The 20,684-nt window shown below is 41.6% G+C and overlaps 3 protein-coding genes across 6 annotated transcripts in view; 2 read left to right on the top strand and 1 right to left on the bottom strand.

Moving 5' to 3' along the window:
- The window catches only part of LOC113015974 (rho GTPase-activating protein 20-like), a 30,624-nt gene extending 22,048 nt beyond the window's left edge, over nucleotides 1–8,576 (top strand). The window contains exons 12-16 of one of the 2 annotated variants that reach the window (XM_026158377.2): nucleotides 314–426; nucleotides 515–707; nucleotides 1,456–1,570; nucleotides 2,943–3,847; nucleotides 6,425–8,576. In XM_026158377.2, coding sequence (XP_026014162.2) covers nucleotides 314–426; nucleotides 515–707; nucleotides 1,456–1,570; nucleotides 2,943–3,847; nucleotides 6,425–7,204 — 2,106 coding nt within the window. In that variant the 3' untranslated portion in view covers nucleotides 7,205–8,576. The remainder of the gene's footprint in view (nucleotides 1–313; nucleotides 427–514; nucleotides 708–1,455; nucleotides 1,571–2,942; nucleotides 3,848–6,424) is intronic. The other variant, XM_026158378.2, reaches the window with a different exon arrangement.
- Nucleotides 8,577–8,695: 119 nt separating this feature from the next.
- LOC113015978 (adrenodoxin) lies at nucleotides 8,696–14,123 on the bottom strand. Its single transcript, XM_026158395.2, has 4 exons — nucleotides 13,619–14,123; nucleotides 10,532–10,656; nucleotides 10,291–10,420; nucleotides 8,696–9,784 (listed from the first exon to the last, which is right to left on the bottom strand). The coding sequence occupies exons 1-4, from the start codon at nucleotides 13,741–13,743 to the stop codon at nucleotides 9,676–9,678; spliced, it is 489 nt and encodes a 162-aa protein (XP_026014180.1). The 5' UTR covers nucleotides 13,744–14,123; the 3' UTR covers nucleotides 8,696–9,675.
- Nucleotides 14,124–14,280: 157 nt separating this feature from the next.
- Nucleotides 14,281–20,684, top strand: LOC113015976 (uncharacterized). 3 transcript variants are annotated; one of them, XM_026158384.2, is made up of 7 exons: nucleotides 14,281–14,497; nucleotides 15,387–15,424; nucleotides 16,496–16,585; nucleotides 17,076–17,740; nucleotides 17,829–17,966; nucleotides 18,440–18,551; nucleotides 20,496–20,684. In XM_026158384.2, the coding sequence occupies exons 2-7, from the start codon at nucleotides 15,388–15,390 to the stop codon at nucleotides 20,567–20,569; spliced, it is 1,116 nt and encodes a 371-aa protein (XP_026014169.2). In that variant the 5' UTR covers nucleotides 14,281–14,497; nucleotide 15,387; the 3' UTR covers nucleotides 20,570–20,684. The 3 variants fall into 3 exon arrangements, with proteins under 3 accessions (XP_026014169.2, XP_080153426.1, XP_080153424.1); XM_080297300.1 differs by lacking the exon at nucleotides 14,281–14,497 and adding an exon at nucleotides 14,606–14,813; XM_080297298.1 differs by lacking the exon at nucleotides 14,281–14,497 and adding an exon at nucleotides 15,066–15,269.

Raw genomic sequence — 20,684 nt, 5'->3', positions numbered from 1 at the left:
TAATCAGAATGTGTGATTATGTAATGTTATAAAGGCTTGAGCTCGTTCGTGCCAAATAACAACAGTCAACTTAAGAGGCTTTATGTTATAAAGACCCCACAATAATAAAGAGAAAACCCCAACAATCACAGGACCCATATGAGCAAGCACTTGGCGACAGTGGGAAGGAAGATCTCCATCTTAACAGGAAGAAACTCCGGCACAACCAGGCTCAGGGAGGAGCAAAAGGGTTTCTTATGTGGAACAAAAAATTGTTCCTTTCACGATTGATATGTTCTTTCTTCTTTTACTGTTGGTGCATGCTTGTCTTTAGGATTTCCTGCGCAGCATCCCGGGCAGCTTGTTGAGCTGTGAGCTCCATGAAGACTGGATGGAGGTGCTGGAAGAAGAGGAGGAGGAGGAGGAGCAGGTGCAAGATGTACAGAGGTAACATACAACACGCTCTGTACTGCTTGAACATTAATCACAGGAGCTAAAACACATTTTACACAATCACTGTTTTGTCTCCCTGAAGGATGATTTGCCGGCTGCCCAAAGAGAACGCACTCCTGCTACGCTACCTGCTGGCTGTTCTTCACGGTATCCAAGGCAATGCCCAGGAGAACCAAATGACTACTTTTAATCTGTCAGTGTGCATTGCTCCCAGCATGCTCTGGCCACCTGGAGTGCCGTGTAGCCCTGAGGTGGAGGGAGAAGGAACCAAGAAGGTGAGTGTGGAAGATCAACAGCATCACATCAGAATTTTTGTTAGCAAAGTTTTGCTAAATGAATGCAATTGTGCCATACTGAGTCTCTCCTCAAGGCCCTGTTCAAAAAAATTTCTCTAAGGTGAAATATCAATTTAACATCTTTGCAAATTGACCCAAACCTCAGACAGAGTTTGTCACTCCTATGATGACTTTGACTCGTAGGATCAGTGCAACATAATTAAATACATCAGTCTGGGCAGCTTCACAGTTCACTCACAAGGAAAACATTATTTTTACCTGCAGACAACAAAAACAGTGACAAAGAGCAGAGAAGTTGCCACTTCAGATCTGCTGGTCTGGGGGAAAATATCTTCCTAATGGAGACTAGGATAAATGAACCCACGTTCAAGTCTTTACTATGTTAGTTACAGAACGTATTAAGTTGATTAAACAGTCAACTGAAAGTTGTTTTTGTGTTAGTCAGAGCAGCATAACACTAAACACCTTCAAGGTTTTCTTACTGGAATGTCTGCTTCATAGAGGCTGAAAGCTCTCATTTCCAACCAGTTTGACTTCTTGTTTTTGGGACGGGAACGGAGCAAAGTCTGAGAAATGTTCCACATAGTATGAAGTTTTGTAACATCAAGTAGCTGCTCAGATAATTGGCTTACTGTAAATGCTTAAAGTGCTTTCACGCAGCCTTGAAGACTGGCATTCCGACCTATGTTACTACACTGGCTTAGTATCCACTTTTCTCTGCCTGTAGGTTTGTGAGTTGGTGAAGTTCATGATTGAACACTGTCAGGAGATTCTCAGAGAGGATCCCTCCTCCCTGTTCGGAGGGCCTCCACAGCGACTCAACAGTGAGGAGATGGGAACAGGTACCCAAACAAATGAGACAAATGTTTGCTCAAGGCTAAACTCTCACAAGTTGGAGAGCCTTTAATGAACTTTCTGTTATCTTTATGTCTAATTCATCACCCTGAATAATTGTGTTGCCACTGAATGCTTGAATGCTTGTTTAAAATGTCTACAGTCTTAATTGGTAAGAGTGCTATTATTTGACGGATAAAGTGTGTCTAATGGCATTTGAATTGATACATTTATGCATTGTATACTCATACAAGTTCCTCATGACATAGACATGGTATAAATATTTAAAGAAGGAGTGCCGAGCCCATTTGAGGGAGTGTAAACCAGGTTATTTTGATGTAGCTACAATTTACAGATGTCCACTAAATGAATCAGCTACAGACAATCATGTTCAAAAGATTATAACCAATTGTGGCCACAAGATGACAGTATTTCAAAGGATAGATGCAAACATCCTGAGAACCGAGCAGAGTTCTGTTTGAGAAGAAAGGAGATAAACTGCTTTCACTTAGTACTTTTTAATTGAGGTCTATCTTTAGATTTCACTGGACAAGCACTAATTGCCTTGCTTGCCCAAAATAAATGCTACTTGATCAGGTAGACCAATATATTTATTCAAAGAAGAGTTACTTCATTACAAATGAGTCTGCTAATATAAACCTGAAATCTGTGTTTAAGAGCATACCTGTCAGCACACAGTGCTCTTGTGTTGGTTTTACTGCATGCCATGTGAGTCTACAGGTATTTATTAAAGTCAAAGAAAAGAAACAGACCCTAAAACCCTAAACAATGTATTGTAGCATTATCTAGCACTTTTAATCCGAATTCCATTAACAGCTGTATTTTAAAAGCTGTTTCGGTGTGTAATGTTATTTATTTTATGATCAAATACTAAAGATTTTTGTACAAAGTACATGGAAGTGCTTTGTGATGTTGCTAACCGTTGTGTGCACAGTGTTGAATAACAACATGAAGATGCTTTTGTGAGAGGCTCACAAAGGTTTTAAGTTAGGCTAGTAACGTTGTATCTTTGTGTCTTATATTCAGCAAATATTACTCTCCTCCCTCTGTAGCTCTCACGAACTTTTGTTCTGTTTCGAGAAGTATATTCCAGTTTCACTGAGGAGTGCAAGTACAGATTTGGTAAATTAAGGTGAATTAAGATAAAGGTGAACAAATGTCTTCACAGACAGTCAAGAACAAAGGACTTTGTGGTTTCTATAAAGGTCTCAGAAAACAAAAACATCACTGCATAGAGTATTTAACAATATTGTTTATGCTTCTTGTTTTCCACCCACCTACATACATCTCTTATAGTGTGTCCTCCTTCTCTTTTCTTCTTCTTATCCAATTATCCATAATTTTCCTGGGGATTATCAGAATCCTGGATTTACCCTCTGACCGATTCATCCTATGACAGTCTCGAGAATGAGTTAGACAACAGCAGTGGTGGCTCACCAGGCCTTTGCAACAGAAGGTGCCTCCAGCCTAAACCCCTACAAGGCAGCTTGGACTCCATCCTCACATTCAGTGATTACGACCAGGATACTGCACCAGAACCAGGTCTCAATCCACTGGGAAGACACAGAAGACAGGAACTAGACCTCTCCAGCCCCAGGCAGGATGCAGCAACTGTGGACACCTCTTCCACCCTGGAGTCGCTGTCCCTAGAGGGTCGGAACATGCAGCGGCGGCGTTCAGAACCAGCTATAGCATATGTGGCCAAGTTTCGGCCATGCGCATCAGCCAGCACAGATGGTGTCACTGGTGAGGATGAAGACGGTGAGGAAGAGCTTTCCAAGGAGCCTAGCAACCACACAGTCACCAGAATGTACTCCAGAGTTCAAAATAGGAGGTATGGAGGTGAGTCTGGGTTGGAAGCCAGCTCCTCCAGCCTCTCATCCACCCCCACCTCCCCTGCACCAACCCGCTCCTCCCCTGATTCTCTAGACTCCCTAAGTGGTGACCAGACCTGGGCAACCAGAAGGGGCCTTTACCCAAAAAAGACGTATCTGCCATCCAACTCCTCCTCTGGATTTCTTTCCACCTCTGTCCCTTCTACACCCCTCACCATCAGCTCTGTACTGGCCTCCACTGAACATGCAGAGCAGGAGATTTGCCCCAAAAATTCCCCACCCAAAGAACCCGTCAGCTGGGGGACATTAATGGGCTGTAGGGGTCTCCACCCAAATTCATGGCTGAAGAAAGACCGGAGACTTTCACTCACCCAACAAGACAACTTGGAGAAGCAAGAAGAGGACAAGACTGCAGTAAGTGAAGCAGTGGTATGTGATGTTTTTATGTAAAACCGCAGTTTGGGTGTAAAATCATTCAAATCCACATTTTCATCCCATATCATATTCAAAACAAAACATTTAAATGCAGTCCCATTTAAATGTTGTGTTCAATCATATGCCTTTGTTTTGAATTGCTTTTGGTCAGTGACATTTGACCTCTTCCAGTGGATTACAGTTCCTTATCCTCTTCCAGTAGTTGACCAGGGAACCTTTGTGTTCAAGTCACACACCCTTCCTTTCCTACCAGAATTTCAAAATGAATTTATGCAATCAAAAAATGTGAAGAATCAACCCGTGTGATTTAATGTCCTAAAAATCTTTCTGGACATTAAACATAGTTTAACATAAGTGAGGTTTTTTTTTTTAAACATAGTTTGTGAATGAAGTTCCGGCTGTACTTTGTACCTTTAAATGTATCCAGGCAAATCATTAAGATCTCGCTCTCTCATTTGAAATGTGGCCTCTAATTAGGAATGTTTCTTGAGGGAAAAAGATCTAAAAACATCTACGCCCACTGTTTAACTGCTACCCCAGAAGGTATTGTGTAATGCACTGCAACAACACACCACCAGAGGGCAGTATCAACCAGATGCTGTTAGTGAGCTGTGAAACATGGCAATAGCAAGTATTTTGACTTTAGTTCTGCTGTGTGGACTGCTTGCCTGTAAAAAGTTGTGATTAAGGAAGGTAACACTTTAAAAAATGGATCCTCATTTCAAGTTTCATGTCTTTATCCTGTTTTCCTTCTCTTACCCCAACCGGTCACAGCGGATGGCCCCGCCCTTCCCTGAGCCTGGTTCTGCCGGAGGTTTCTTCCTGTTAAAAGGGAGTTTTTCCTTCCCACTGTTGCCAAAGTGCTTGCTCATAGGGGGTCATATGATTGTTGGGTTTTCTCTGTTGCATTATTATAGGGTCTACCTTACAATACAAAGCACCTTGAACCAACTGTTGTTGTGATTTGGTGCTGTATAAATAAAATTTAATTGAATGGAATTGAAGTTTCGATCCAGAGAACCAAAGCCAAGTATATGCTTACCATTAGCAGCACTAGCACTAGCAGTTTAGTTATTTGTTCTGACAACCCTACAGTAGGAGTGTCAAACAATTAGGCACTTTTCCATTGTGGAGGACAAAAGGTTTAAACTTGTCCAGGCCTTAAACCTCACGTGTGTTCTCCCTAATAAATGCATAAAAATAAGGCTTTTATGAAAACACTGAATACAAAATTGCTTTCTTGAAAATGTAGAGTTCTGTACTGAATGTTATATAAAATAAACTATATGCAAAGTGTCTTTGAATGGCAGAGATGCAGAAATGTCTGCATGTAGCACAGAGCCATGGCACATCACAAGCAAGCACAAGCAGAAATCTTGGACTTATAATTTATGAACATTCATACTACACAAAGTCATTAAGCAATAAACAATTAAATGACAGAAAAGTTTCTGTTTTTCACCTTCTACTATAGAAACGTCTGGGGTTTTTTTATGACTACAGTTAAAAAAATAACAAGACAAAAAAAACTGGACAGTCTGGGCGATCAGCTAAGAGAACCTTTTCTGTAATTTTACACATTTAATTCTTACAATTTAAGTCCAAATAGTTATGCTGACAGGTCTTCCTTTCTGACAGCAGCTTTCTCTTTATGATGCAGAAAAACAGTTAAATATGTGACTTCTTTACACTGACAGAAAGCAGCGTTTCAGTTGTCCGGCCCACTTAAGATCAAAGCGGGCTGTATGTGGCCCACCATGTAAACGTCTCACACCACTGACCTACAGGCAACCATTCACTTTGTCCAAAACCTTTTTGGGGGAGCTGTTTTGTGTGACAGGTGGCAGCTTAATACAAAAATGAAGTGCTGTGTTACACTGGTGACATGAATGAGACAAACTAGTGTTTCTGGTGCCAGATAGCTGGAACATTTATTTGGATAACATCTCACCTAGCCTAGACTTTATCCTCTGCTGAACTTTATCCGAACACCACTGACACCCCTGATGTGTGGACCACTTTTGAATTGTGGTTAAGGGCTATAAAACTCCACACAGCTTGATGTTCCTGTGACTAAAGTTTAACGTGCACCCTTCAAACCTGAGACTGCTGGAGCGGTTAATTTTCAGTAAACCAATATGAATTATTACTCTGGATGAATGGATACTGCTTGTGTCCTTTTCAAGTTATTGCAGTGACTGTTGTGGGTTTTTCTTTCTATAATGGAAAGTTACCAACAGTTTTGTCCACGTCAAGGTTTGCCATAATTCAGTTCAATTTTATTTATATCCCTGTTGTATTGCATTATTACGAGTATTGATAATATTAGAAACTTTTTTGGACTGTTTGACCTAAAGCTGACCAAGTAACAGATGGAAGCAATATTCCCTCAGAAACTTGCCTGAACCAGCTCCCCTTACTGTATAAAGACTGTAAGATGGAGTTAGAAGAGCCTGAATGATGAATAGATGAACCTTAGAGGTTAGATTCTCTGGACTACATTAGCTCTCAAAGCTCAAGAACTAAAACTTCCAACAGTTGTTTATGTGATCTACCTTTGTCTCCACCCAGGGAGGGCCTTCTGATAAGTCGCTCACACCTGGGAAACCAGAAAAAGGAAAAGCAGGTGAGAAAGGAGCTGCAAACCTGGTCTCAGGCAGCCAAACCAAACCCAGAACATCCTGTAGACCTCCCAAAGCAGGTGGAGCAGGAGGGAGCCATGTGAAGGGAAAAGCAGGGCTCCTCAAGCAGGACTCCTCCAGTCCCCCTTCACACTATCACTCTACAGGAAACCTCCAGTTCCCTAAATCTGCCTGGTTCCATTCCCCAGAGGCCCCAATAACTTTAAGACAGAAAAATCCCAGGAGTGATACCAGCGCCCAGAAGTGTGCTGTGCAAAGTGATGTGACTGAACAGAAGCAGCCATTGCCGTCTGTGTTTTACAAGCACGGGGGGCCATCACTGTCCCTATTCAAGCGACCCAAGTCTCAATCCACAGAGCAGGACCACAACGCCCGGCTATATCAGCGCCGCGGCTCCGAACCGGGACGTCAAGTTGTGGACCGAGCCGCCACCTTCACCCGGGCAAGGTTGCCCAGTGACCCGGGGTTGAAAGTGTCCGGGGTGGATTCACAAGGAGGCACATCAGAGGCCCGTTACTGCCTCTCCCCCTGTGCCACCAAAGCAGTGCGGGACTACTTCTCCTCTCACCCCCAAAGCAATCCCCAGAGCAGCCACCAGGTGGCGCTTGCCCTGGTGGAGAGCCGCAGGGAGTGGGTGAAGAGATGCAGCGATCCCACAGCAGAGCCAGACTTTGACCAGCTCCTGTTTGCTGAAGAATCCTACGTTTGATGAGTTGGTGAAAACAAACTGAAGTACAGCATCGCTCCAACAAGTGGAACAAACAGAGCATTTCAGTTTCAGCACAGTGGTCGTATCATAACCTTAAAATGAACTCCGTCATCACACACTAAGGCTTTGGTGTCACTGGGAGCATTTTGCTATCTGGAACACCACATGAAATGTAATCTGTTGGCTAAGGTGGACATGGAGCAAAAAGTAAAAGTGTGTTTGAGTTTTTGCTTAGTGCTTAATGCCAATAAAGTAAAGTGAATCTCCCCCTAACCCTTTGCTTAAATGTCCTAAAGGCTGGGTTTACACATGCAAAAAGTGTTCTAATGTATAACCAATAAGCTCAAATAACATTCATTCTGATCAAAGCAGAAAAATTTGTCTTGATTTTTTTTAATTTTTTCCAATGTACATCAGGCCAAAGTTAAAACCTGCCAATCTAAAACACACCTGGCATTGCCTTCTTCATAATGAACAAAGACTCACTCAGAGAAATGCCTTCTGGTTAACTGCAGCTCAGAAAAACTGTGTTGTTTTGGTTCAAGTCCCACCCAAGCAGCCTAAACAGATTATGGGCAACATGCAGTATTTGGTATCACATGTTACTTCAACCACAGTTTTGCAGAAAGCAGGTGGTACAATCATGTTTATTGAAATTAATAGTCATATTATAAATAGTGTAAATGCAGCCTGGGTACACACTGTGACTTTGCCTCTACGTTTTAATAGTCTGGTTCTGAACTACAGCTCAGTCTGTGTGTTGATCGGTAGTTTGGCTTCAGCTCAGTTGTTTACAATACTCAGAAGTATCGTAAATGTGTAGGTAGACTAGTTTGTGACATGTTGGAAAGGTATAAAAGCATGACATCATTCAGTATATTTAAACAAACCGTACGTGTATATCCTGTATATGTGAAGAATGCTCCCCAGAAATCAAGCATTGCTCGGGATCATGTCGACTGTTAGCAGCTTAACTATTTTCCAGCGTTAATGCTTTTTAGTGAACAGATGTAGTGTTTGGATAAATATTAACATGGAGACGTTTCTGATTACAGTCAGCTGAGCAGTTCATTTCTAATGCTTCTTGGCATTAACACTCACATCAGCCTGCTGTGATACTGACGACTGCAGCAGCAACATTTAGAGCTTCTTGTTTTGTTTTTGTTGCCAACAATGCTGTTCACATAAGCCTGTACTGATTGAAATTAATCATGTTTTATGAGCTTTACATCTTATGCAGCTTAAAACACCGAAACAGGCCACAGGACTGTTGCTTCCTAATATTGTCTACTGCCTCCTTGTTATATATGTACATGTATTTATACGCTGTCACTATACTTTTGCATATGCAAATAAAATGAGCTGAAATTAATTGTGTGCTTACTGCTTTAATTTGGGGAGATTTCATGGGAATGGATCCCTTTGTCCTTTTTTCTTTGTACAAACAGCACATTTAACGTGACATTAAAGAACCAACAGTTCAGCACGCTGTTAGAAAGAGGAAGTTTTATTATTTTTCTTTCATTGTTTAACGCAGATGGTTGTGTGTACACAAACAAGATGAAATTGTTAAGGTTACATGAAGAATCTGATCAAAAATAACAAACTTTTTCAGGGGACAGCAGAAGAAATCTGTAAGGTGTTGAACTTCTTGTTGTTCAATACATGAACATTTCAGTGAGGTGTACCACCTTTTCCTTCAGCCTTGTTGAGTCGACATTTATGGAAGTCCAAAAATACCAAAATCAAAAAGTTCCGAAAAAAAAAAAAAAGAATTCCAGTAAATGCAACAAAACTATTAAAGTGTTTAGAAAAACTGACAAAATTGGCATAATTTTATTTTTTTTAAATACCTGACACTTTGAACTGAAATCAGTCAAAGTGTGATATGGGAGGTTTATGATTCTACATGATTTTACATACCAAGTCACATTTCTTTTGGCAGTTTGGGTCCTCCGCCAACATGACTAACTGTTCATGTGAGGAAGTGTGTACATTTCCAGAAGGTCCAGCTCTGTGCTGAGATATAAACGTGAGCTCACATTGTAAATTTAGTCACAATTAGGAAGTTGGGCAGGAAGAAAAGGTACAACAAGTAAGTAACGTTTTTATTATTTTTTTTCCCCAGGCAGTGATTCAAATAAACAGAACAGACAGCAGTTTATATCTCATAAATATTTTGATTCCACATTAAGGGCTGCAGGTTTCTCCTGTAAGCCGAGCATTACAGCCTTGTTAGTCTAAAAAATCTTGCGTACTGCAGGTTTACATTCTATAAAAAAATTAATTTGAAAGTCAAAGTTGCATACTTGAGCTTCCTGGTTTTTGAGAGCTCACTTTAGTAGGCTATGACTTTATTATTAAAAGAAAGTGGGAAAGAGTTCTATGGCAGATTCCACCTACCATCGTCTCTGTGCGCATGTGTTGTACCCTCACTTTCTACACTCATGTTCTCAGCCACATGTTTCCTGTTAAGATGATCCATCTTTGGTCTGTCGGATGTCGGCTACACTCTCTGGAACCCTGGCTACCATTCCCTCCAGAGACTTCGTCAAGCAGATCTGGCAACCCAGACGAGATCTGCAAAGGGGAGGGGAGATGAGAAGCATGTTAAATTCAAGTCTGATGAAGGATGCTTCTCATTTTTAGACAGCCATGAATGTGCCATTTGCTTTGAAACTGAAAGCTGCTTTAACAACAGTGTCCAACATTGTTTGCAAATAAAGCTGATATCCCAAGTGAAAGAAAGCTCTCATGTTTAGTCCTTTGTCTCTCAATGATTAACTGATCAGCCCTGACAAATCCACCAGAACTGATTCTTCTGCATCAGCCAGGCTGTAGGACTACTGTGATAAAAGCTTCAGCCTCTAATCATTTATCCAATCACTTGCCTTCAATTAACACAAAAAGAAAGAATGAATCACACAAAAGCTGACATAGCCAAGATCCACGTTCTCCAAACACTATTTAAAACATGGCCTTGCAGTTATATAAGCAGAGTGTCGATAAACTATCACATCAATTAAAATCAGTGTAATGACAGTTTAGCACAGTGGCCTTGTGAGTGTTCACGTGTGCTTCCTTACGTGTCAGTCAGGCCGTAGGCCAAGTCTAGCATGTCCATTTCCTCGTCTGTGATGGGCCCCAGCTTCTTATACATCTCCTCATCAAAGATCAGATGGCATGTGGAGCACGCCAGTGTTCCCTCGCACGCTCCTACAACACACACACACCTTTAGAACTCCACACAATGGATGAGAAGTAGCTCACGCACATACATGCAGCTCTCTGATAAGTCCAGGCCTGTGAAACTCGCTCTGTGCGTACCAAAACCATCAAAGTCGAGGTCTTCATTGATGACAACGTCTAGCAGAGAATCTCCAGGCAATCCCTTCACTGTGATCTTCTCCCCGTCTCGGTTGATGAAGTTGACCGTCACCTTGTTGTCCGATCTGAGACAAAAAAACCCATGACCTTAGTTTGATTGACAGGAACACTGGAACCCAACTGTTGGACTGATAAACTTACAGGTTTTACGTATTTTACGTACGTTATCCAGTTTCCCCTACATAGCACTGCACAGTCCAACTGCCAGAGGTCACTGCCCTCTGGTGGCCACTACTGATAGTTACATTCAAGTCAAAAGATGCCTCAGTGCCCTAAAGAGAACATCTACTGTTCCTTATTTTCTGTCATATACTGTTACTGTGGTGGAGACTCATGACCAACAGCTACAGATAATGAGATCCCTAAAATTTCATCTCATGTACACTGCATCATACAAGCTCCGCCCACCTGCATCCTAAAGAATAAGAGTAAAGAAACACACACAAAGAGATCATGAACTTGTTTAACCATCCATCCTTCTCTGGTTATCATTTTCAGGGTTGCGGGGTCTATCCCATGATATCCAATATTTAACTACATTTACAGCATAAGGCCACAATGAAGGAACAGCAGGGACCTAAAAATAACACGTACAAATGAATTTTCCTGTCTATCACTCTAAGAGAAAACTACAGCACAAACTTTGCCAAGTCCCAAGTTTTAGTCTAAAAACTGATACCGGATGCCAACACTGAGGTCAACCTATTATGCTAATTTCTAAACTTATAATTTCATTATTCGATAATGAGTAAATACTCATCATTTACATTATACTGGTCCATAGTGAAGCTCATTAAGTCATCCTGAAATAAGCTTGTCTAGCTCTCTTTAACCACCTTTCTTCTGCATGGTGGGGGGTATATGTGTGCTGTGCACTGAAGACTTGTGTGCATGAAATCAGCACTTTTATTCTCTGCTATTTACAATCAATTCCATTTTATTTATATATCACCAAAACACAGTAACAGTTTCCTCAAGGTTATATAGTAAAGACCCTAAAATAATACAGAAAACCCCAACAATCAGACGACCCCCTATGAGCAAGCAGTTGGTGACAGTAGGAAGTAGGAGGCTGAGGGAGGGCGGCCATCTGCTGCAACCAATCTAATTACAGTTCTGTGTAAAAGTCTTAAGCTACCCTCCATGTTTATTTTATTTTGCTTCCAAGGAGCCAGACTTGTCATTTTCACAGCAGTTCTTCAGATTTTCTGAAGGTCTTTCAAAGTTTGCTTTGGCTGCTCTCTCACTCATTTTCAGTCCAGACCTTGTAACTGACACAGGACCTGATAGATGGACCTTCATCCATCTACTGTCCAATGAAGCCTCATCACAAAAGCTCTTAGTGTAAATGTGGCTGTCACAAAGAAGCCGTTCTTAAGGAAGAGACAGGGAGAAAAGACTGGGGTACTTCAAGTTACACAAGAACCTGAGTGAAAAATCAATAAATCAGTACACCCATTTCTCATATTCCTACAATTTTTTTAAATGACAGATAGCTTAATGCTTTTATTTTGTTGCAATTAAATTCCCAACATCATACCAATTTCTCCCTTCATGCTTCTCTTCGGGAGGTGAAGTGTGGGTTAATTTAGGTTAAGATCTGGTTAAAGTCCTCTCTTAATAAAGGACTTCTCCAGATTAGCTCTCTGTAAACTGGCAAACAATAACTTTTTGTAGACTTCTGCTCGTTCTGCAAATTCCATTCAGGCTTTCAGATTTTTACAGCTGATGAGTGCAAATTGCAGTATGACCTCTCGCTGTTCTCCAAGCCTTATTGTTGCCATCCTTGGACAAGCCAATCCATGTAATACATGTAGCTCAGTGCAAGAGGTTTCATTCCTTTTCAGGATGTTCTGTACTGACATAGTGGCTGTGCCCAGTGTGTCTGAAAATCCTGTGATGGACTTTCCTGCTTTTAAATGGCCCTGCTATTTTGACACTTTTGAGGATGGATGGATGGATGGATATGGCACAAATATATAAAATGCAATCGATCGCTTTACTTTCTAAAATTTCCCATTTATAAGTCCTTTATGGTCTGAGATTTCAAGGAAAGTGCATGTCAGGTTACAATGTAGTTTCAGAGGGGTTTGGGGTAATGACGTACCTACGACATAGATTTAACGCACAAGCCCCCTATAATCCGCTTTAAAAACAAAACCTTGTTCATGCTCTTTCCTGAAAGGGCCCTGCACTGCACAACCTCTCAGGACAAACACACTCGCACTTGGCATCAATCACGTTAAACTGGTTAGTTAAGGGAGGGCGACGTGAGGACACAAGGACAGTGTCAGGCAGTTTAAGGCAAGCCTGGAGAAAAAAAAAAAAACCTTCAACCTAAGCACAAGGTCAACAGTCATGGTGCGCTCCAACAGGGTGGCTGGCACTGGGAAGCCCAGCTGTGGTAAGAGCCTTGTACCTGAGTGGGAAGATGGCTCACTTTCACCTTGGGGACACGTGAGGCTTCAGCCTGCTCCTAAGAACATCAGCTGCACACGTGTGGTGTTCTTAATCACTTTGACTTCAAGCACCACTTTTTCTAGGAACTAATATTAAGACTCATCTTGCCTCATCAACCCAATTACACACTCACATATATTTTACTACACATTTCGCCCCTCAGTATTTCAACACATATTGGAATATTGGCACATTTAAGTTGCAAATTAGTTCTCCTGAGACCTAAAAGCACGTAGACTTTCCTCTCCTTTGCTTTCTCCCCGCTTGTCCATTTAAACTGACTTAAAGTAAATGGCCCACCGCTAGGCTGGAATTTAAGTGTTTCTGCTTTGTCGTTTTGAAAAACAACATGAGCCTAGTTTCAAATGTTTTGAAACAGCACGACACAAAACACCCTGCTCTGTGAAAGGGACATTCTTTTCTACATGATTTTGCATGCCAGGAATGCGCTGGAAAGAAGAGCCCCAATAAATTGCACATTTTTTGACTGGAGTTTGGCGTGCGGCTCAATCCATCACCAGGTTAGGGAGTCCTGTTAATAGTAGGTGTTTTAGTAAAATAACCTACCTGAGAGGCTGAGTGCCGATGGAAAAACTCCTTTGTTTCGTAGGCCAGGTTACTGCCGACGCCTTCCTCGAATATTCACGTAGACTATTCTGAACCAGCCGTCTTAACGTTGTTACCAAAGCCATTTGAAGCACAAAAATGAAGCTGGAAAACTAGCGGAGAGGATTTACGAGCTGCGAATGGCAGACACCTGTCGAGCGCGTAACTTCTCAGCAGAGACCTAAAGAAGTTTGACTGAACCGATCGAGCAGGCTAGTGGGGCTAGCTTGTTTTAGCTTCAAAAAGTCACTCTGTCACTGTCATTGCATAACGTGAAACATATGGCAACTGCTTGTTGTCTAAGACCCCAAATCAATCACCTGACAACGCAGTGGAGCACCAATGATACTCCACAACAAAACACAAAGTTGACAGATAACTATCAACACCGCCCAGGGTTATGCAGTCAAATCGCAAACATGACTCTCTGTGTGTAGTTCCTGACAAACAAAGATCAATCAGGCGCAGTACAACTTCCTGCCATGTCGTCAAAATAAAAGTTTTAGCTACTAACATATTGTGTCCATCTATGGATAATAATTTGATACCCACAGTTTAAAATAAAATAAAACCGTTATCCTAGTGGGAGTTAATAAAAAACAAACGTCTTGGCTTCCCTTCATGATTAGAAATGTATTATTTTGCTTTTAGTTTGAAAGTCATTGGCGCTAACTTGATTCCGGTAAGAACAAACGTGCCCGTGCCCGCTTACGTGAGTGTGTAAACTAGCCAATCAAACTGTACTAACGCTCGTTTTAAATTACCGCGTCAGCCGGTAGTGCGGAGTTAGCACGTCTCCGAGTGGAGGGCTGCTTACGGAGTCACCGCCCCGCCGTGTGTGTGAGTATAGACATCTAGAAAGTTCAGTGTGTTTCCTAATAAAGGTCAAATCCTTCACGCGTTACTCTGACCAGCGAAGAAGCGCAGTGATGTCAAAAATGACCTTGAACTTTTGAACTGTTTTTTAAATCATCTTTGAAGCACCACGAGTTCACGAGAGATATTAAATCTGAGGCATTTCAGAAGAATCAAGTTAGAAGTTACTCGCTTTTTAATCATTGCTAATAAAAAGTGAATATTAACCACCATCTACACCCCATGTCCTGATGGCTACAGGGTTACAAAGTTGAACAAGCGCTCTACACCAACATCAAAGGTCTGTGAAATACCTCAGTCACCCCCAAAACAACCTTTAGTGGCCTCGAGCGTCACGTTTACCATCTGTTGTAACGTCTCTCTCTGTCCACATTCACAAATATTGATTGAGCTCCCTTGATTAAACCAAGTGCTATTCACCCTTCACATGCTTGCATGCCCTAGAAAACAGAATGCATACAGTATCATAGGATGTCAAGGAAAACTAGGTGTTTGATAACTTTGGGTCAGAGGCCAGTGGCTGACAGTGACAGCCAACATTTAGTGCTGAGTTCAAATCTTTATCAGTTTAGAGTGAAGGCAAAGGTCATCAAATATCAGTCAATAAAGAGCTACAGGAGATTTAGATTAGATTAATCAGTAATCTCTTTAAAAAGGTTTATGACCAAGAAAGACACATATTAATAGGTGGCCTTTTCTTTCTGAACTGCTGCAGCATTCCTCATTACAGCCTCAGGTAAGCAGGATACAAACGAGGTTAAAAACAACTCCGTTAAGGAGAGCCTGGATACATTTGTAGGTTGTATAGGCTTATGAAGAAGAAGTAAAACATTTTCTTCCAATTTCCTTACAGGATGTTCAAGTTAGTGCTACTGCTCCTGGCACTGTCAGGTAAGATCTCACTGCCTTCACCTTTCACTGGTGCAGTAAAACTTGCCTATTTATTTGTAGCTAGATATTTGTTTCATATCATTACTGCTCACCTAATTTTCAGATGATGTGTTTCTGAGGCAAATGTTGTTGCCAAGTCGCAACAACAGTTGCCTCAGGTGCTTTATATTGTAATGTTAAGACCCTGCAATAATAGAGAGAAACCCCAACAATTAAACAACCCCCTTTGAGTAAGCACTTCGTTATGGTGGGAAGGAAAAGCTCCCTTTTAACAGGGAGAAACCCCCTGCAGAACGAGGCTCATGTAGCGGCAGCAATTTTACGCAACCGCTTGGGGGTAATGGGAGAAAGACAGGACAAAAGATGCACTGTGGAAGAGAGGCCGAGATTAATAATGACTAATGTTTAAATGCAGAACGCTTTCTTAAGCCTAATCTTCAACATAAAGAAGGTTACAGTCTCCCGAATCCTTGGGGAAGAGGGGCCTATTTCTCTACATATCAGTTTATGATGAGTTCATGAAATAAGTGCAAAATACAGAACAGATTTTATCTTAGAATCATGCAATTCCGACACAGCAGATCTAGATATAAAAACATTTTGATATCCAAACTTCCATCCCTATATTTCAATTATCTTTAAAAACTAATACAATTATGTGAAACATCAGTAGGGTTCAGTCAATATATTAACTTTCCTGGCTGGTCAGTGTCAAATGTTTTATTTATTTTGAGGTGTCCTTGACATAATTAATGTTGGCTCTGTTGTTTCTTGCCTTGGCAGCAAAACAACTGACAGTAAACATTCTGTAGTTCCCTAATGGAAGTACAGAACGTAGACTTTGACCGTTATCATTGATTTATCACACTGTTAAAGAAAGGTCGTGGCCTATATATCAGCATTGCACAATAGTTAATAATTGACCTAAAAGGCCACACATTTATGTATCCATCAACTGGCAAGCTTAGTGCTATAATGTTAATCAAGTCGAACACCAGTGTCGAAGGCAGGGTGTGCAAATGCAGCTTCATGTATATTATAGTTATATAGTGTAACTGTAATCCTTTGCAGGCCTCCAAGCTGTCCCAATCAAAACCCCTAGAGGTTTGAAGAAGTCATCAAGTGATGTCCATCAATTCCTTCCTGATGGCTTTAGACAAGGTACAGAGCTTACTTTTACCTCCTACCTACATGATCCTACTGACACAGGCCAATTTGGCCAAGACTGAAATATCTCAACAACTTTTGGTTGGATTCAAATTACATTTTTCACATTTATTCACGTTCCCCAGTGAATGAATCCAAATGGTTAATGGTTAATGGTCATCCTCTATTAGGGCAGCCAGTAGCTGACATCTCAAGAACTAACATATTATCCTCTCAAATTTGGTAGAGCTATTGAGCCCCCTCAGGATGATTTTTTTTATTGTAATGACTCTTTGCCTTTCTATTCAGTCCCAGGACATTATTGAGGTTTAACTAAAAATAAATTGTTAGGTATTTTTTCATCATGAACAAAGAAATGAACATGATAACCTGTTTAACATGATTTTGATCACATTTAGCTTAGCGAATGTACCCTCTAAGTCACCTCTAGAGTATCGTTATGATTTTAGAAGCTTGTTTACTTCCAATGTCTTTTGTCTTTCAGCCGATGCTGATGTTCCGGTCCAAAGGAGTGGTGGTAGTTGGGTCCGTGTGGAAAATCCTTCTCATCTCCCAGATGGTTTCAGGCAGGGAACCGAACCCTCTATGAAAGTCAGAGATGGCTTCAGGCAGGGAACCGAACCCTTTTTGAAACTCAGAGATGGCTTCAGGCAGGGAACCGAACCCTTTATGAAACTCAGAGATGGCTTCAGGCAGGGAACCGAACCCTTTATGAAACTCAGAGATGGCTTCAGGCAGGGAACCGAACCCTTTATGAAACTCCAAGATGGCTTCAGGCAGGGAACCGAACCCTTTATGAAACTCCAAGATGGCTTCAGGCAGGGAACCGAACCCTTTATGAAACTCAGAGATGGTTTCAGACAGGGAACCGAACCATTTCTGCCTCTCCAAAGAGGCTTCAGACAGGGAACCGAACCCTTTATGAAACTCAGAGATGGCTTCAGGCAGGGAACCGAACCCTTTATGAAACTCAGAGATGGTTTCAGACAGGGAACCGAACCATTTCTGCCTCTCCAAAGAGGCTTCAGACAGGGAACCGAGCCCTTTTACAGCTTCATCCAAAGAGCAAAAGTGGCATGTCAGGGGGAGATTATCAACAACAAGTGCTATGAGTTCAACCCTACACCGCTGTCCTTCAAGGATGCTCAGGTTAGACTATGTACCATTCCAAAAACATATAAAAAGCTAATCCCCTGTTCATTTAAAGGATGTAAATTAAATGTTTCTCAATCTACAGGCCAAATGCAGAACTCTTGCCCCACATGCCGAGCTTGCTTCTGTAACCAGTGGTGATCTGCATTCCCATCTGATTTCCCTGGTGACCATGGGTGGTAAGAAGAGCCCTGTGCTAACCTGGCTGGGAGCCACAGTCACGGCAAGTTTATCATGTTAATTGGCGACCTATATAGGTATATAAGGTTTTCTCAAAACATGTGGTGCTAAAACAACAGTGTGTTTTTCAGGGTGTTCTCTACTTACTTATACCACAATTTTACTCCAGTTCTTAGTGGCTGTAATGCCAGCAGTCTGGTCATGAGCTGTGTCAATGAATGGAGGCCAAGGAGAGTGTCATCAGATATCTTATCAGCAGGACTGATAGTGTTATTCTTACCTTGATGAGACATTGACCTTCAAACTTTTATCTTAAAGTATTGCAATTGTTGTGTCCTGTGACTAAGTGATGTTTTAAAACAAGTGAAGTGGTAATATGGTCATATTAGCCATACTTTTCTTCATAGAAAGGGTCTCATATGCTAACATTTTATTTTTATTGACAGTTTACAAACAATTGGGTTATTTAAGACTACATTTTGTTTTAACCTTTCATATGTATTCTGCACTCCACAGAACCAAGAGGCGTCATGGGTGGACGGGTCAGAGTGGGGTTTTAGCGACTGGATGCCAGGCCACCCCAACATTCACACTGACAAACCTGTCTGTGTGGAGATGTTTGAGCTAGGTAAGAACCACGCTACTCTCACACTAATTACTAATTTATTCCAGCATTTTCCAGAGAGTAACTTTGAAACACCTCTGCTTTAAATTCAATTCAGTTTTATTTTTATAGTGCCAGCTTGCAGCAACAGTTGCCTTGAAGGCTCTTTATGTTGTAAGATAAAGACCCCACCATAATACAGCACTTTTGTGTTGTAGCTACAGCCTCACTTAATTTGGTGTGAGTTGTTAGGTAATGGCATTGAACTTTAGACCTCGATATTGCCGTTTTATGCTTTAATAGCCTGCTTGCAAAAGTACAGTACTGTTTTATACACTGCTCAAAAAAATTAAAGCAACACTTTGGTAACACATCAGATAAGATTAGATCTATACTGATATGGACTGGTTAATGTGTTAGGAATGAAGGGATGCACGTCGTTTCATGGAATTCAAAATTACCAACCTACAGGGGGCTAAATTCAAAGCCACACCAAAATATCAAAGTAATTAATTGCAGTACCTCAGAACGGCAATCTGTAGTTTGTATTGGCTTGTAAGCATACCTGACAATGCTAGGGAAATGCTCTTAATGAGATGACATTTGGGGGCTGGGTATGACTGAGCTCCTGGACAGCCTTAGGTACAACCTGGCAGCATCTAATGGATGAAAACATAAAGTCCCCACGGTGTGTCGGATTTAGGTCAGGCAAGTGAGAGTATGCAGAACTGCCTGCATACTCTCATCACAGGCCAGGAGGAATCCAGGACCCAATGCACCAGTATAGATCTGACAGTGGACCCAAGTATTTCATCCTAATCTGTAATGGCAGTCAGGGTGCCTTTGCCAAGTCTGTAGAGGTCTGTGTGCCTCTCTCGACCCACCACCAAACTTGTCATTCAGAATGATGTTACAGCAACGTTCTCCAGGCGCTTTCACATATGTCACATGTGCTCAGGGTTTCATCTGTGAAAAACACAGGGCACCAGTGGCGGATCTGCCAATTCTGGCATTTTGTGGCAAATATCAATCAGGCTCCATGGTGCTGAGGAGTGACCGGGGTCCACTAAAGGACGTCAGGCCATTAGACCACCCTCATGAAGTCCGTTTGTGATTGTTTGGACAGAGACATTTACACCAGTGACCTGCTGGAGGTCATTTTGTAGCTCTAACAGTGCTCATGCCATTCCTCCTTCACAAAAGAGCAGATATCAGTCTTTCTTAAGGGGTAATGGCCTTCCCCTGCCCTGTCCAGCCCTCCTAGAGTAACTGTCTGTCTCCTGAAATCTCGTCCATGCTTCAGACTGTGCTGGGAGACACACCAAGCCTTCCGGCAATGGCGTGATTGATGGGCCATCCTGGAGGAATTGGACTGCCTGTTCAACCTCCGTAGGGTCCAAGTCTCACCTAATTCTAGCTGTAGTGACACTGAGCCTAGCTAAATGCAAAACTAGTGAAAAATAGTAAAAAAAACATCAGTGGTCTCCAGCTGTGAAAACATTCCTTTTTTTAGCAGTTGTTTCATTGTTGCCCCTGTTGTTAAACACCAAGCAGTTGAAGCTGATTAACAAGCCCCTCTGCTACCGAACTGACCAGACCAAAAGTTTAGCTGACTTGATTAAGGAGTGTTCATTTCATTTTTTTGAGCAGCGTTTGAATTATGGATTCTACCACTGAAAGGCAGTGGTTCTATATTATAACTTTTCCCGCCTCAAATTGTAAGAGACTTAAAAATAATAATAGTTTGCCAACTAAAATGCCTGATCTTCTTATTCATCTCAGTCATGAGTGCTATATTAGACAAGGGTTCCTTTTGTGAGGCATGTGTCATAAAAGCACCTTTTAAACAAAGCTTTATAGAGTACTGTCTGTGTCACATAAAATTGATAAGACACCTAATAAAAAACTGGGATTATCTTTATCCTGCTGGACTAATCTACTATGATCCTTTTCCTATCCACACTGCAGACAACAGCCGGTGGACTACTGCCAACTGTGATCTGAAGAGAGCGTCCATCTGTACGTACATGATTCCTACGTAAGAGAAATCGCAAAGAAGCAACGTGAGACGGGCTCGCGGGTATCATTTCCTACGATACCTTTGTGTTCCCTGCCACAAGCTGATTGTGCATTCTTGAATAAAAACACAGCATATTA

This window comes from Astatotilapia calliptera, chromosome 23, assembly GCF_964374335.1.
Source record: "Astatotilapia calliptera chromosome 23, fAstCal68.1, whole genome shotgun sequence".
NCBI classification, from domain to species: domain Eukaryota; kingdom Metazoa; phylum Chordata; class Actinopteri; order Cichliformes; family Cichlidae; genus Astatotilapia; species Astatotilapia calliptera.
The sequence above is the reverse complement of the archived record's forward strand: the minus strand, read 5'-3'. Positions and strand labels throughout refer to the sequence as shown.

Excerpts from the sequence above, each read along its gene's own strand:
- LOC113015976 (XM_026158384.2), top strand. The coding sequence starts at position 15,388 with ATGTTCAAGTTAGTGCTACTGCTCCTGGCACTGTCAG. Across the intron at positions 15,425-16,495 it reads ACTGCTCCTGGCACTGTCAG|GCCTCCAAGCTGTCCCAATC; the intron begins GTAAGATCTCAC and ends AATCCTTTGCAG. Across the intron at positions 17,741-17,828 it reads TGTCCTTCAAGGATGCTCAG|GCCAAATGCAGAACTCTTGC; the intron begins GTTAGACTATGT and ends CTCAATCTACAG.
- LOC113015978 (XM_026158395.2), bottom strand. The coding sequence starts at position 13,743 with ATGGCTTTGGTAACAACGTTAAGACGGCTGGTTCAGAATAGTCTACGT. Across the intron at positions 10,421-10,531 it reads CCTCGACTTTGATGGTTTTG|GAGCGTGCGAGGGAACACTG; the intron begins GTACGCACAGAG and ends TGTGTGTTGTAG. Across the intron at positions 9,785-10,290 it reads GCCTACGGCCTGACTGACAC|ATCTCGTCTGGGTTGCCAGA; the intron begins GTAAGGAAGCAC and ends TCCCCTTTGCAG.